Below are 16,544 nucleotides of genomic sequence, written 5' to 3'. Positions count from 1 at the left end.
TGATACTCACCACGGCAGCAGGAACAGATGTAGGTCCTTTTGACCTGTGGGGTAAAATGTGCGGAAACTGGAAGACTTGCTGTTCATGCCCTTTACCCTCTTTTTAAGCTAAAAGAAACAAACATAAAAAAGTAGCCATAGCATTGGGGTAAATGTTGAAATAGGAATTAACCCAAAAACCCCAACCTTGATCCTCGCACTCTGGCAGAACTACCCTCCATTTATCTTCATGCCGCTGTTCTAACTGAATTCAGGCCACTGAGATACCCTAGTTTTGAAGACTTGGGCGTTCTTTGACCAGTGCCCGCAGTCTCTGCTGTTCTTTTGTGCCATAATAGCAAGCTTTGTCCACACTCAGATGGAGTAGCAGGAGGTGCTGCACAAACCACAGGGGTGGCGTTTAACGCCCCATTTGTTGAAAATTTGCATCATTTTCAAATGAGTTCCTTTTCAGGCCTCTTGCAGAGAAAAGTCTGTCAGCATAACTAGTGGAACCAGTTCTGCTTGATTGTTAGAGAACTGTACTTTGCTAGCGCTCTTTTCTTACACATTGAGCATGATACTTAATTGGGGTCAGTAAGGACTTTTGCCCCACGTGTCATGGCTCTGGAAGCACGGTGGTGACCATTTCCTGATGAGGCAGCTGGGCAGGGAGGATCAGGGTTGAAGGGTAGTGGGATAGAAGGAGCAAAGGGCTAAGGCGGACTCCGGGCCCTTCCCCGAAACCAGGTGACAGTTTCAGAAGCTCCTGCTGCTCCAGAGAACAGGGCTAGTGCAGAGGCAGCTGTCCCTGGATGCTGGTTGAATTTGCTGGGAGATCCTGGGATGATGCCAGGCCCATCCACGGCACCTGCTCTCCTGCAGTTCTTACTGGACAGGCTTCATGACTTCTAGTCTTTCTGGATTAATACCACGTACATGACAGCCTTTAATGGAATGTTCTTTACAGTATGATGAGAGCATTTGGTGATGCCACCCACGTCAAAGCCCAAGCCTAGATATTGTCTCGTAATCTCCCTCCCATGTGTCTCTCTGGTTCCTGCTGGAGTGTTTTTAAAAAACCTCTCATTACCTAAAGCCATTCTTAATTAAATTACTCAACGAAATCTTCTGAGCACTTACTGTTTGCAAGGCCTGTATTGGATTCTGGGACAATATGGCAAGCAAAAAACCAGACAGAGGACCTGCCCTCAAAGAGTTTATAGATTTGTGGGGAGATAGACTTAAATAATTACATAAATAAATGTGAAATTGCAATTATGACAAGTGCTAGGAGGGAGAGATACACAGGGCTGTAAGAACGTGGAAACAGAGAGGGCTCCCCAGAGGAAATGACCCTTGTCCTGAGGTCCAATGGATACTTAAGATTCACAGGGCAAGGAGGGAAAGGAGACGCATTCCAAGCAGAAGGAACTTGGACTTCAGATAGGAAGGGGCTTGGCAGGTACGAGAGGCTGAAGGAAGGCCAGTGTGGCCAACATGCAGACTGAGGAGGAGGTTGGTGGGAGAGCAGGGTGGACCAGGAGGTGGGGACCAGGCTGTGCAGGGCCTCCTTGCAGGCTTTATCAGGTTGTTGCCCTCCTCCCACCAGTAATCCCGAGCAGACCGTGCTGTGAAAGGATCACTGCCACTTTAGGTGGAGAATGCATAAGAAAGAGGCAGATGCAGGTCGAGCAGGTGCAAAGCTGTTGCAGTGGTCCGGGTGGGAGATGATGGTAGCTTGGACCAGGGTGGTGCTGTGGAGGTAAGAGAGGAGCATGGGTTGTGGGCATATGTAATGGGCGGTACTGATCGGATTTGGTGGTGAAGGACTTGGGTACTGAGGGTGAAGGAGAAGGAGGTGTAAGGGGGGCTCTTAGGATGACATGCTCTTGAAGGGGGAAGCACTGGGTAGCCCAGACTGTACATAGCAGTGTTATTTGCGGTTGGAGCCTTCCCTGGAGTGTGGTACATCGAAGATTCCTGCTGAACTCTCGAGGGTTGGTCGGGGTGACACCCAGAGACTAAGGCCTTGGAGGACGCAGTGGAGTGAGTCATAGGAGGTGAACTCTCAGCTGGTGTTGAGGAAGCCCCCGAGTTCTTCCCCACATAGCGGCCATACTCCTGGGGGGTAGATGTGTTTTGTTTTCTTGCTTCTGTCCTTTCAGCCTCTGTTTGCCTCTCCAAAACAATTTTAGGCTTTCCCTGGGCTCTTTTATTGATGCTTGCTTTGACCTGGTTTCAGGTGGGTCTAGCAGATACATTCACTGATCTTTCTGTCCTGTTTTCCTTTCTTTGTTCGTTCCACAGAAGAGGTAGTGTGGCATCATGTAAGAACACAGGCTGAGCCAGCTACCAGGTTTGACCTCTGCTTCCACCACATTCTAGCTGGGTGTCTGCTTCGTCTGCAGAGTTGGAGGTAACAGTGGCTGTAAGAGCCCTACTCCAAGGCTTGCTGTGAGAATTAACTGAGTTAATAAGTATAAAGCCCTTTCAACGATGCCTGCCACAAAGGCTCTAGAAATGTGTCATCATTATTCACCTCTCAGCCTCAGTAAGGGCTGGCCCTTGAAAGTAGCCACTTTGGCATTCATAGCGTGGACACTTGTGATTTCTACAGTCTGCAAGTGACCCCTGAGTCACGATGTAGTAATCTGTGATGTCAGTAAGGAAGAGATTGTATTTATTTATTTTTTTTTTTTTTGCGGTACGCGGGCCTCTCACTGCTGTGGCCTCTCCCGTTGCGGAGCACAGGCTCCGGATGCTCAGGCTCAGTGGCCATGGCTCACGGGCCCAGCCGCTCTGCGGCATGTGGGATCTTCCCGGACCGGGGCACGAACCCGTGTCCCCTGCATCGGCAGGCGGACAAAGAGATTGTATTTACTCATCCAATTGTAAAGGTCAGGTTGGACAGCCTTTAATCACTCATCCAGTAAATTTGCCCATGAAGGCAACAGCTTATACACATTGAGAACTCAGCATGGTCAGGAGTAGAACATACACGTGGAAATCTCGTCATGTCCTGTAACCCACTTTAAGATCCATGTCCAGGGCTTCCCTGGTGGCGCAGTGGTTGAGATCCCGCCTGCCGATGCAGGGGACATGGGTTCGTGCCCCGGTCCGGGAAGATCCCACGTGCTGCGGCGCGGCTGGGCCCGTGAGCCATGGCCGCTGAGCCTGCGCTTCCGGAGCCTGTGCTCCGCAACGGGAGAGGCCACGGCAGTGAGAGGCCCGCGTACCGCAAAAAAAAAAAAAAAAAGATCCATGTCCAGATTCAGCGCATCCAGACGTGGGCTGTACCTTACTGTTAACCCTTTCCCCTCTTCTCCATTCAACTATGCTCGTTCTCCCCGGATCAACAACAAAAACTTTGAAGTATTATCTCCGTATTTGTTCTTTCTGTGTTTTTCTTGTGGAGTTCAGAAAGCTGCTGTAACGATACGGAGGCAAAGGAGCTGTGGGACATAGCTGATGAGTACTCTCCGTTCTGTGCTTCCTGCCTTCTCCCTACCACCATACAGGTCGCTTCCCAAAGTAAAGGAAAACATTCACTTTTTTTGAGGGGAGGGTTTCTTTATGATTCCTCTTTGCATACCCTGACTTACTGGAGTCCTCTAGGTTATTTCTCTTCTCAGGACTGGTGTTTTTTTTGTGTTTTTTTGTTTTTACTGGTATGCGGGCCTCTCACTGTTGTGGCCTCTCCCGTTGCGGAGCACAGGCTCTGGTCGCGCAGGCTCAGCGGCCATGGCTCACGGGCCCAGCTGCTCCGCGGCATGTGGGACCCTCCCGGACCGGGGCACGAACCCGTGACCCCTGCATCGGCAGGCGGGCTCTCAACCACTGTGCCACCAGGGAAGCCCTACTCTTTTGGTCTTATAGTGGGTTCAAAGTACTTTCTATTGCAGAAGAAAAGACACCAAAGGACAGGACCTAAGGCATTGTAGAAAACAAATCCTATTAACAGAAAAGTGCCGTTTCTTTTTCTATGACTTCAGATATTACTGTGCAGTCCAAGTTAAATGGAATTAGGACCAACCTGGATGTTGCTAATTGCAGGAGTTTCTGATCCACAAAAAAAAAAAAAGAATTGAGAAGCCTCCTGAGTGGTTCAATTTAGTTTCATGTGGGAAACAGGATTGAGAGAGAAGCAGAAATTATTCTACTCAGAATCTTGAATCATTGCAACTCTTAAGTAGTATGTTGGAATTCTTTGTTTGGTCATCAAAAGAAAGGAGGAGAAAAAAGAAAGGAATCAAGAAGCATAGATTCTGCTGGGTCCAACAATTGTAACAACTCCCATTTACTGAATACGTATGCCAGGTGTTTACACCCTTTTCTCTTCATATCCTCATACTGAGGTGGTATTGTTTCCATTCACACAGGAGGAAATCAAAGCTCAGGTTAAATGGCAAGCCCAAGTTCATGTCTGTAGGTACCAGAGCTGGGTTTGGACTGTGGCCTCAAGTCTGTATTATTTGTTTTCAGTACATGCACAGAGAGAAGTTTGGAGAAGCCAGGGGAAAGACAAAACTTAAATTGTCAGTACTAGGCTGTGTTAAAGATACAACTCTCTGCTTTAAAAGAAGGTAAATTTTGTTCAAAGATACACATGGATTCCCACTTAATATGTAGATGCAAATGAATTTCTCCCCTCAGATTTTCTATTTTAGCGGAGAAAACAGAGTATTAAGTGTCCATTTTAGACCAGTGGAGCGACTTGGAGGAAATAAAATGATTGTGTTATGTCTTTTTAGCACTTGGTGCCAGATGTGATAGAAGGAAATTGTGTTTTGGAACCTTTAGGGATGTTATGTTGCCTCTTGGAATTTGCCCTTCTGGCTGGATAAAATTAAACCGAGAATAACAACTTCGGTTTTTGACTCAGAGCCCTTGTAAGCAGTGAAGGGTTGATGTGAACATTTATAAGCATTTTGGCCTATGAGAGCTTCATTGTAGAGACCGCCGCTCCATTCTTCTCAAGGTCAGTGATCATCTGGCAGGGCCCTTCCCTTTTTGTGCCTTTGCTGAGGGGCCCTAGGTCCATCACACTTTCGAGATGTGCGCATTCTGAATGTGAACTTGGTAAGAAACTAGTTTTTGAGAACCAGTGGAATGGAAACGACCAGGCTGCTTTGCAGCTTCTCAGCAGCTTCTCAGGAGCGTAGCTGTTGTTAGCTTTCACATGCTTTTGTCCTGTATGAGGCAAATCCTTGTACAGTGGAGTACGGTTTTCTTAAGGGAATTTTTCTGATTTGTTCTGATCAGTTTTGTAACAGGAGACTGGTTTTCTGTTATACGCAATGGCTGTGATGACTTTTTTTCTTTTGTGGTAGGAAACTGGAGACCATGTTTATTGGAACTAGGACACACCAGCAGCGAGGAATGTGGGCTCTGGAGTTAGTCGGGGCTTGGGCCGAACCCTTGGTTAGTGACTTATTTTCCTATAAAAGGGAAGTTCTTGAACCTCTTTAAGCCTAAGTTTCTTCACCTGTAAAATGGAGATAACGCCAGTCCTAGAGTTGTTGTGAGGATTAATGAGGTACTAATGAAGTATACTTACCTGGCACATCATAGAGCTTAATAAATGCTGGCTCTTATCACTATAGTTAAAAGCGTCTGGTCGAAGTGGAAGCTGGGACTGACAGCTTGGGGAGGGCTTTGATTGCTGTGCACAAACTTGGACACACCTGTCTTTACTGCTCAGAAGTCTTTTTCACTTTGTGATTTTCAGCAGTGTTCCAAATAGGTGAGGTTGCCGCACGATCTGTGTTTTGGATAAGTAAAGTCTTGTGATTTGTTTCATGGCATTCGAGGCAGGGGCTCACATGCACTGGATGGTTAGATTATTTTTGGATGCTGGCTTGTCAGCAGCGGTGTGTATCTTACTGCATTATTCTGACCTCTCCTTTCCCTCTCTGCAGCTGAAGGAAGTCTGATGAATAGTGGCAGCTTTAGTAGGAAGTCGAGCACTGTTAGGAATCTTGGTGGTTTTTCTGTCACCCTAGCCAGTGTTGAAATTCCCACACGCTTCATGAGATATGTGACTCCTCCATGACTTAGCTGCTTGGTGGGTTTTCCCTTTTCACAGATCAATTTTTGGTCAGCAGCTTGTTGCCAACATCAGAACGTATTTAACATTATTCTAGAGAAGAGGAGTCCCTACTTTTAAAATGAAAAATGTGTACTAAGCTTCTGGGGCATTTTACAAAGACGAGGGTGAGTGGGGAAAATGTCTCCAGTCATTTCCTTTTTTTTCTCCCAGGAAATGCTTCTGGTGGATTCATTTTCATCCCTTTGAGAACATGCCATGTTGTGACAGTGTTTTAGAATGGAGAGCAGGTCTGTGGCAGTCTTCCTTTGCCATTTCTAGTGAGGGAAAGCCACCAGGGACCCTGCCTCCTTCCTGGGCGCGAATACTCAGGCTCACGAAGCAGGCAGTGCAGCTCCCGCTTCCCTTCTCCCCTGCCAGTCTTACTCGTGAGATTGGTGGCTCTGACATTGATTCCTAATCCTGCGGCCCCCGGATATATTGCACGTTGACATGCTGCATGACGTGATTCTGTCATCTGTGGTTTCTCAGTTGTTAGTGCAGTTGGTCTAAGTTGATGCCATTGGTGACAATCAGCAGAACCACTGGAGGTAGATTTTGCTAACGAGAGGATCCATTTATAAAGATACAGGTGTGGTTCATGGAACTGTGGGCCAGAGGCGAGGGTGGGCCTCGCTAGAGCCTGGAAAGCCATGGAATCCAGGCTGTGACTGCTTGTGTGTCTGGGTTGGGCTTTTATCTCCACGTATCTTCTTCACGTGTCTCATTCTTTGCAGAACAGCTTTCTCTGTGGCTCCATATTTGTGGCCAAATCTGCGAGTCTGTAGTTGAAGCAGCCAGTTTGATTAGCTTCTCTTGGCCCTTCAGCCAAATTAATGGGGAGATAAAACGATTAGCCGTTTGCTGGTACTGCTGTCTGTTAGCCCACGCAGGTAATGGGGAGGCGGTGACTCTCTCCTGGAGGTGGGGCACAGGGGACAGTTGTCTGGGGAAGGGGCGTTTGGGGTAGGACAGAGTTCTAAAAGATGTCTCCTAATTGTCTTGTTTATGGAATGTAAACAAAGAATATCACTAACCATTTCAAGAATTGATGTATGTAGGTAGTTTGGGGTAGTATAACATCTTTATTATCGGAAGATGATACTTCCTCGGACGTAACAAAAGGGTAGTCTTCTCCGTGCTGGCTTCAGTTCCAAGCACTAAAGATGATTGCTAGAGTTTTCTAACAGCTGATTGCATTTAATGAATAGCTTTGCTTTCCTCAGAGAAAGATGATAAACCTGTCAAAAATACTTGTGCTTTAGTTCAGTTCTTTGTCAATGACAGATGGTGAAAACTCTCAATGAGAATTTCTAAGTTACCAAAACACTCATAGCATTTACATATGCAAAAATAGTCCCTCTTGTGTAACCTAGAGCAGTGCATCCGGATCATGTGGGGAGCTTCTACAAGACCTGAGGCTGAGCTGCATCCCCCGCACTCTGATTCCTCAGGCTTGTGTTGGGGCCTGAGTGTCTGCAGGCTCCTCAGATGATCTGACGCTCCACAGGTTTGAGAACGCTGCCTCAGAGAGACTTGATTTATTGGCATCTCCTGGGATGGAAATCATAGTCGTCTCCAAAACAGACCACACGCAAAACAGGTTCTGTGAAGACACCGTGACTTTGCTCTTGTTCTTCAGCCTCAGGACGGGCTGTCTGGGCTCTCCCTGCCTCAGACGTACCCAAGTTTCTTCTAGTGCCCTGCTTCAGTCTGAATCAACAAATTCAGAAAACTCATGCCAACCAGACACTTCTACCCAAAACAAACCAAAAATATTCCATTTTTATTTGTTGACAGAGCTGCTTGTGTGTTGTAGAATTTCCCACAGTCAGGATTTGATTGGTTGCATCCCCATGGTGTCATTTAACATGCTTCTCTGTCCCGGTATTTAACATGTTTCTCTGTCCCGGTATTTAACATGTTTCTCTGTCCCGGTATTCAACCTGTAAATTGGAAGGTTGACATAGCAGCTCAAGCAGATTGAGATCAGATATTTTGGCAAGAATTCTTCATAGATGGTGTGGTAGGTTGATGAGGGGGCCAACATGCCTCTCTTTTTGTTATGTTAACAGTCATTCTTTTTCCAGTTTTTTACTTTATGATATTTTTTATTCTTATTATGGAAAAATTTGATTTTGACCCACGAAATTGATTTACAACCCACTAATAGATACAAGCCCTAGTTGGAGAAACACTGTCCTAGAGAGGGAGATAAGCATGCACATGGGTACTTAAAAAGTAGGTGCTAACAGAAGAATGTATAACATGAATATTCTAGTATGGGGATAAATTTGTTTATGAAAGTAATGAAAATCTACATAAAGATGTAACCCCTGTTGAACGTCTTAAAGTTAACAGCCATTTATGATTGTTGTTTTGGTCCATTAATTCATTAAGCATTGCTAATTATCTTTGAATATCTGATAAACACTGAACCCAGCGTAGAAGCATTTGAAGATATTTTTATTGAGAAACAGTGACACAGAACCTGGCCTTGATTCCTTATTAGAAGTGATTGCATCCCATTGCACTGCCGTATGGTTTTAGGTAACTTAGAATGAGGAAATATGTTCCCGGCCTCCTTTACTGAGCCCTGGTATGCTGCAGAGTGGATGGCTCACTATTGACTTGATACATTCATATTGGGTTGGCCAAAAAGTGCCTTTGGTTTTTAAGTAAAACTAAAAGACTTATTTTTCATTTTCACAAAGAACTTTATTGAATAACGTATTCACCATTTTGTTCCACTACCTTCTGCCATTTTCAGGCAACTTCATAATTCCATCTTCCCAAAACCTTTTATCTTTTTGAGCAAAGAACTGTTCCAGTTGCCTTTTACAGTCTTCCAGGGAATTGAAATTTTTTCCACTAAGAGAATTTTATAAAGACCAAAATAAGTGGAAATTCGAAGGTGCAATGTCTGGTGAATACGGCAGATGAATCAGAACTTCCCAGCCAAGCTGTAACAGTTTTTGCCTGGTCATCAAAGAAACATGCAGTCTTGCGTTATCCTGATGGACGATGATGTGTTTTCTGTTGAGTGATTCTGGACGCTTTTCATCAAATGCTGCTTTCAGTTGATCTAACTGGGAGCAGTACTTGTTGGAATTAATTGTTTGGTTTTCCAGAAGGAGCTCATCATAAAGGACTCCCTTCCAGTCCCACCATATACACATCACCTTCTTTGTTGTTTTTTTTAAATTACTATTATTATTTTTATTTTTGGCTGCATTGGGTCTTCATTGCTGCGCGCGGGCTTTCTCTAGTTGCGGTGAGCGGGGGCTACTCTCTGTTGCGGCGTGCGGGCTTCTCACTGCGGTGGCTTCTCTTGTTGTGGAGCACAGGGTCTAGGTGCGCGGGCTCATAGAGCACAGGCTCAGTAGTTGTGACGCACGGGCTTAGTTGCTCTGCGGCATGTGGGATCTTCCCGGACCAAGGCTCGAACCCGTGTACCCTGCATTGGCAGGCGGATTCTTAACCACTGCACCACCAGGGAAGTCCCAACATCACCTTCTTTGGTTGAAGACCAGCCTTTGGTGTGGTTGGTGGTGGTTCATTTTGCTTACTGCACGATCTCTTCAGTTCCACATTATTGTACAGTATCCACTTTTCATCGCCCGTCACAATGTGTTTTAAAAACAGAACATTTTCATTACATTTAAGTAGAGAATCGCATGCAGAAATACGGTCAAGAAGGTATTTTTCCGCTTAACTTACGTGGAACCCACACAATCAAAGTGATTAACATAACCAAGCTGGTGCAAATGATTTTCAGCGCTTGATTTGGGTATTTTGAGTATGTTGGCTATCTCCCACGTGGTATAATGTTGATTGTTTTCAATTAATGTCTTAATTTGATTGCTGTCAACTTCAACTGGTCTACCTGATCGTGGAGCATCGTCCAGCAAGAAATTTCCAGCACAAAACTTCACAAACCAGTTTTGACACGTTTGATCAGTCACAGCACCTTCTCCATACACTGCACAAATCTTTTTTTGCATTTCAGTTGCATTTTTACCTTTCTTGAAATAATAAAGCATAATATGCTGAAAATGTTGCTTTTTTCTTCCATCTTCAATATTAAAATGGCTACACAAAAATTCACCAATTTTGGTAAGTCTTTTTAAATGCACGCTGATATGACAGCTGTCACATACAATCTAGCAGAATTATTTCAAATGAAGTTGAAGACAACTAAGTGCTACTAGAGCCATCTTCTGGAAAAAACCGAACAAACCTTTTGGCCAGTCCAGTAGTTTCCTGTTCTTACCTTCAAGCCCTTTACGCAGGTTCATTTTCTCTCAAAAGCACACAACAATCTTCTTTTGTTTTCGATCCTTGATTCTCACTGGAGAAAGAGGGGAATCATTCTGTGGACTGTCTTCTGTTCTCTTTCTGACTCTGCTTAAGCTGCTTTCCTTTGCTCTGTGACTTTTGTTCCTTTATATGGGGAGTGCCCATCCCTGTCCCTGCACTTGGGACAACTGATAGTTGTCAATTCTGAATAATTAGTGTAATACATTGAACCAGCTTGTTGAAATTTTCTGACTTCCTTTAGTTAAAAATACTTAAAAAAAAAAACTTAACACAACACTGTAAATCAACTATACTTCAATTAAAAAACAAAACAAAACTTAGCTTGTCACATAAACAAAAAGCTCCTGAGTGAATATGATGTTTTAGTGTGTATTATGAAAGTGTGGCTTTATGTTATTCATTTTGAGCCCTTAAATAAACAAAAATATTACCCCTTTCTCTTCTCTTTTAGGAAATTCACACAAACGAAAAGGAAGTAACAGAGAAGGAAGTAACTCTTCACTTGTTGCCAGGTAACAGTCATGTTAGCATCTTACCTCATGTGCAATTCAAAGCCAGTGATAAATTGTGTCATCCCTAGTAGCACTATATATAAACTCCTTTGTTTTCACCCAGACAGTGTGTGACAGTAATGAGTTGGACAAAAATATCAATGTCTTTAGTTCAGTAACTGCGCACCTGGGACTGAGTATTCCAACAGCTACAAAGAATTTTTGTTTCCCCTTCTCCATAGCTGATGAAAATAAACATGGGAAATTCTCACCTCTTTTGTAAGCAGATGAGGTCATTTTTCAGGGTGCCTTACTTGGCCCCATCCAGTATTCTGGCCCCCAGTCAGGAAGATCCTGGTCCTCTGCAGATCCCTACTCCCAACCCCTGCTGGGGTTTAACCAAACGCTGGGGCTGCCAGGGCTTTGCTCTTCGGTCATCACCAAGGAGCCTGGATTGGTTGGATTTCTTCCTTTCTCCCTCCCTCCCTCCCTCCCTCCCTCCCTCTCTTTCTTTCTTTCTTTCTTTCTTTCTTTCTTTCTTTCTTTCTTTCTTTCTTTCCCTTCCTTCCTTCCTTCCTTCCTTCCTTTCTTTCTCTCTCTCTTCCCTCTCTCTCTCTTCCCTCTCTCTTTCTTTCTCTCTCTCTTTCTCTCTTTCTTTCTTTCTGATGGAGGAGAGTGACTCTGTAGCTTAAGTCAAGTTTTAATCATTTCTGATTTCAGAAACAAACTTCTTGGTGGTGTAGCCTCTCCATATATGGGGCTATCCAGTGAGTTGTGCATTCGATTGTTTTGCTACTTTCTTTTTTCCAGTCCCAAATAGCTTTTTTCATAAGTATTTTTAGATACATTTCCCAAAACAATTGAGTCCTCATTCTGGTTCTTTTAATTTTATTCCATTTTATTGAGAGGATATGAATATGTACAGGTTTCTGACTGATCCACCTTATTTGGTAAACATATCAGAATCTCTGACTTTTTAAAAAATGTTTTTAAGTTTCAAGGGCTTTTCCCTATAATAATGGCCTCAACCTCAATCCATATATCCTATTGTATTTCCTCTTCTTGGGTTATATTGTAGATTCTGAAATTTACTTTTGTCTTTAGCTTAGTGTTATGTACATTCTCCATTCCCCTGGATTCCTGACAGCCTCTTCTAGGTGTGCAGCCCAGGTTTCCTAGACTAGACTATGATCTTTTCCAGCTCGTGCCTCCCATGACCTGAGACTTTGAACAACGTACAAGCTGACAAGTGTGGTGCAGGTCGCCGTGCTTGCAGAGCCTCTCCTGGATGTCGTTTTAGCCCCTGTGTGCCAACTTCTGGTCTCCATTGCCTGACCATGGACCCATATGGCTTGCCTGGTCTTGGGAGAGGCTCACCATTAAAGTTTTTTTCCACCAGGAGTTGAAAGCACAGGAAGCCTTGCTCACGTGTCTTCTACCTCGGATTCAGTTGAAGCACTTTTTCTGGGACTATTTTAACCCCTAATGAGGCCCTGACTTTACTGTTTTCTTCAAGCCCGGTGGTCTCTGTAGAGGCTGACCTGGTGACAGAGCCATCTTCCTGTATTTCCATTGTAATTAACCCTTTGGAAGAGAGAAAAAAACAAGATGAAATATAATATGTGTCCCCTGATAGTCTTAGTGTCTGGAATTCTTCTTTGTTTTCATATTCAAAGTTAGAATAAATGAATTTTGAGCCAAATGGTAAATTTAAAGACAGTGAAGGAAATGTCCAGAGGGAGATTCTAAGGAGAAGATGGTTACCTGTTGGATGAGAAGAAAATTCCTTTTTCTTTCTTGTCACAAAGTATTTACACTTAGTCTTTTTTTTTTTTTTTTAATTTTACACTTAGTTTTTCATTTCCCCTGTATCCGTCTCTTTTTCCTGCCCTTACGCAGGCATCCAGCCCTCATGAGCCTCTCCACTTCCTGCCTATCCCTAAATCCTCATCTTTTTGACTATAGTGAGAAGTACTCTCTATCACCAGGAAATACAGCTCTCATGCTGCTGGGCGTCTGCAGATAGAGCAGGAAAGGTGACACACTGAGAGGAAATACTCTCAACTAAGAAAGAGAGGAAACAGGTTTTTTTCCCACAAACCTCTGACCTCCCTTTTCCTCCCATCCTTGTCCGTGGAGCCAGAATGAGTGCAGTCGTGCTGCACCCTCTGTGCCTGAGGAAGCTGCCTTAGGGCCCCGGGCCAGGGAGGCACCCGCCCTCTTTCCGCAGTTCCGGGGTGAGGAATGGCCCACCCTCACAGGAAGGGGGGCTCCAGAGCTACGTTCCAGAGCTCGCTGGCCAGCCCTTCTGGCTTTGCTCACTTGGGTACCGCTTCTCCAGAACTTCTGCTTGGGTCCAGGTGATGAAAGCAGTAAGATCTGTGTTTGTAAGTGTAGCCGAGATCATTTCTACCTGTTTGGACATGTCCATTATTCACAGTGAGAAGATAGAGAAGTGCCCCATGTAAAAGTGTATCTGAGTCATTGTGATTTCACTTCTCCGCAGTCCCCACTCTGCTTCATCTTCTCCCCTAGGTTTTGCAGCTCCCGTGTGCTGTGTTGTAGTGTGTGTTTGTCTTACAGGAATAGAGCCGGGAAGCTTGTACTGTTTGCGTTCTGCATGTTGCCTGAGGACTCTAAGGAGGACTTGTTTTGGTTTCGATCAGGTGAACAGCTGCTCTGTGAAGCCAGCACAGTACTGAAGTGTGTCCAGGAAGACTCCTGTCAGCGTGGAATCTATGGGAGACTTGTCTGCACAGACTTCAAGATTGCTTTCTTGGGCGATGACGAATCTGCATTGGATAATGATGTATGTATGAACTGCACTTGGCTGAGTTTGTGGGAGCACTGCATTGGTGGCCCCATTGTCTTTTCTCCCAGCTTCTCAATAACTCGCCCCTAACGCACGTAAACACAAAGGCCAGAGTCTTTCTCACCACTAGTCTGCTCTCTCTCCTTTGGGATCTCCTTTCGGCGGGAGGACCACTCTGCAGTTTCTCACCAGTGCCTCACGTCACGCTGGCTTGCGTTTGACCTCGTAGGTTGACACCGTCAGCTTTTAATTTTCTTCTGTATTTCAGCACAGTACCTATCACTCATGGGAATCACATCTCCCCAAATATACTAGTTCCCCATGTTTTCTCTATATTGAACTCTTCCTCAAATTTAGGAACTGAGTTCAGTTATGACACTGGTGCTGAATGCAGCACTGAGTTTGGGTTTACTTTGTGTTTGCTCTGTGCTTGTAAGACTTGTCCGCCTTAGGAAGAGTGAGCAGTGGAGTGAGGAGGGAACACCCGCACCCCTCAGGGCGCGCTGGTGGTAATGGGAACCGGCTGGCCCAGCCACGCCAGAACCCTGCCACCTGACAGCGTGGGCTTCTGTGCAGCTGTTGCTGTAGCGGCCTGGTTCCTAGTCCTGTACAGAGGCAGCATTTACAGAGCTTGAATCTCCTGGGGTTTTCTTCCTGCCTTCTCGTAGCTCTGTCACTCACCTGTCTGCATTTGTGTGGAGAAATCTGAACCTATGTGCCACCTGCCAGCATCTCCCAGGGTGTCGTGCATGAGGCCTGGTGGGTTGGCCTGGGAGCAGCTGGCAATGGCATGTCCTGCCTGGGTTTGAAAACAAGTGTTCGCAGCATTTCTCACACACTTCACTCCATCGTCCCTTTCCTAGGGATGTGACAACATTTCCCTGTTTGTTTGTGTAGGATGTATACCTTTTCATTTATTTTTTCTAGCTTTACTGAGATATAATTGACATTTAAAGTTGTATTAGTTTAAGATACACAACGTGATGAATTTGGTATATGTAAATATTGTGAAATGATCATCACAATATGTTTAGTTAACATCCATCACATCACATAGTTAAACAATTTTTTTCTTGTGATGAGAACTTTTAAGATCTACCCTCTTAGCAACTTTCAAATGTACGATGCAGTATTATTAACTCTAGTCACCATGCTGTACATTACATCTCCAGGACTTGTTTTATAATTGAATTTGTACCTTTTGACCACCTTCACCCATTTCCCCCACCCACTCCCCATTTTTCTTTATATGCACGTGGAGGATGGTGATTTGCTTTACCTGTAAATGTCACAGTGCATAGCAAGGAATCACAGTTGTTTCCTTTTGAATTTTTTAGGAAACGCAGTTTAAGAATAAGGTTATAGGAGAAAATGACATTACCCTCCACTGTGTTGATCAGATTTATGGCGGTGAGTATGTTTTCCCCTGGGGTGTTGCCAGCCTTTGAAAGGATAGCTGATAATGATGAGGTTTTTTTTTTTTTGGTCCTTTGTAGTTTACTGAAATTTCTTCACATATTTATCTTATTTAAATCAGTTTTATGGATGATAAAATTGAGATGCGAAGTGGCTTATTCGGGGTCGCTTAGCTGGAGGAGCTTGGACTTGAACATGGAACCTGTTCTTTCTAATACTCCACGGTGCCATTACATGATAGATATTGATCATATGTCAATGTTAGCTGTGCAGATCTCACTTTAAAGGCTCACCTGATAAAGGTCTGTCATACCACACTCGGGTGTCTTTTCTTCTGACTAAACAAAGCCTCTCTGGGCTCCACTTCTCTATTTTTGTAGTCAGGGCTTTGTCAGAAATCATTCAGTAGCCATTTATGGTGTTCCCAGCACCAACAGGTTCTGCGTGGTGCAAACTCTGGGAAAGGGAGGAGGGTGTCAGGAGGGGCCCTAGCTATAAACCTGGGAGTTGACTGTCCCAAAAGCAGATCCCTAGTGATCTCCCATCTTTCGTAATCTCAGCTTTCAGAGCTGGGTTTTCTGCAGGAGTCAGTTCTGCCATCAGTGGCCAGTCCATTTGGGTCTGTGCTTCCTGGGGAGGAGTGAGGAACCCTGGCTGTTCCAGAGAACAGGGCCCCTGCTGGATGGGACTGGGCCCTGTTGACAGTTACTTAGAAGCTGGTGCCTTTCCTCCCACTTTTGAGAGGCGCCCTTGCAAGTTAATAGTCTACCTTGTTTCTTTAGCATTTAATTGTTGTCTTATAACATGATTTCCCTTCTTGATTTCATTGTTGATGTGTAGTGTTTGATGAGAAAAAAAAGACTCTCTTTGGACAGCTGAAGAAATACCCTGAGAAACTCATCATCCACTGCAAAGACCTCCGGGTATTCCACTTTTGTCTGAGGTACACAAAAGAAGAGGAAGTCAAAAGGGTAACTAGTCGCATGTGTTTTTAGGTTTTATTTCCCATCAGGTTTTCCCCACTTCAGTTCTTGCTTCCATTGCACGAAGGTTGAGGGGAGCCTTTCATTCTGGAAAGTTGACATTGGTTATAATCGCATGTGCTTTGATTAGAATTGAGAGAGAATTTGGTAGAGCAGGACTATATTATCTTGGCACATGGCTGCATTTAATCCTTCAGTTCATAATGTGTTCATTCCCAGGGCCTGCAGAGGGTGGGAGGTGGTAAACCAGGATCAGAAGGCCGTCAGGGGAAGGGGAGGATGGAGCAGCTAGAAGCAACCCCCTTTCCCCACCTCTGACAGCCTTTCCAGAAGTGACCCCCAGCTCCCGGCATGAAGGAGTTGACATCTGGGAGGTCGTGGTTACGTGTGGAAGGAGGGGGAGGTACACGGTCATGGGCAGAGTGAGCCACCAAATGAGCCTGTGCTTTTGGTCC

General features: G+C 44.8%; 1 protein-coding gene across 7 annotated transcripts in view; it reads left to right on the top strand.

Moving 5' to 3' along the window:
* MTMR12 (myotubularin related protein 12) overlaps positions 1-16,544 on the top strand; it is a 79,871-nt gene that overhangs the window by 15,121 nt on the left and 48,206 nt on the right. For 4 of the 7 annotated variants that reach the window (XM_089908739.1, XM_089908738.1, XM_022599876.2 and 1 more), the window contains exons 2-5: positions 10,839-10,899; positions 13,545-13,687; positions 15,028-15,100; positions 15,947-16,077. In XM_089908739.1, coding sequence (XP_089764865.1) covers positions 10,839-10,899; positions 13,545-13,687; positions 15,028-15,100; positions 15,947-16,077 — 408 coding nt within the window. Of the gene's footprint in view, positions 1-682; positions 5,404-7,022; positions 10,184-10,838; positions 10,900-13,461; positions 13,688-15,027; positions 15,101-15,946; positions 16,078-16,544 lie in introns of those variants that run through there. The other 3 variants (XM_089908737.1, XM_089908734.1, XM_089908736.1) reach the window with 3 other exon arrangements.

Source organism: Delphinapterus leucas, chromosome 3, assembly GCF_059928025.1.
Source record: "Delphinapterus leucas isolate spDelLeu-1000000601 "Yukka" chromosome 3, BTC_Dleu_Yukka2, whole genome shotgun sequence".
Lineage (NCBI taxonomy): Eukaryota > Metazoa > Chordata > Mammalia > Artiodactyla > Monodontidae > Delphinapterus > Delphinapterus leucas.
This window is presented reverse-complemented; position numbering and strand designations above follow the sequence as displayed.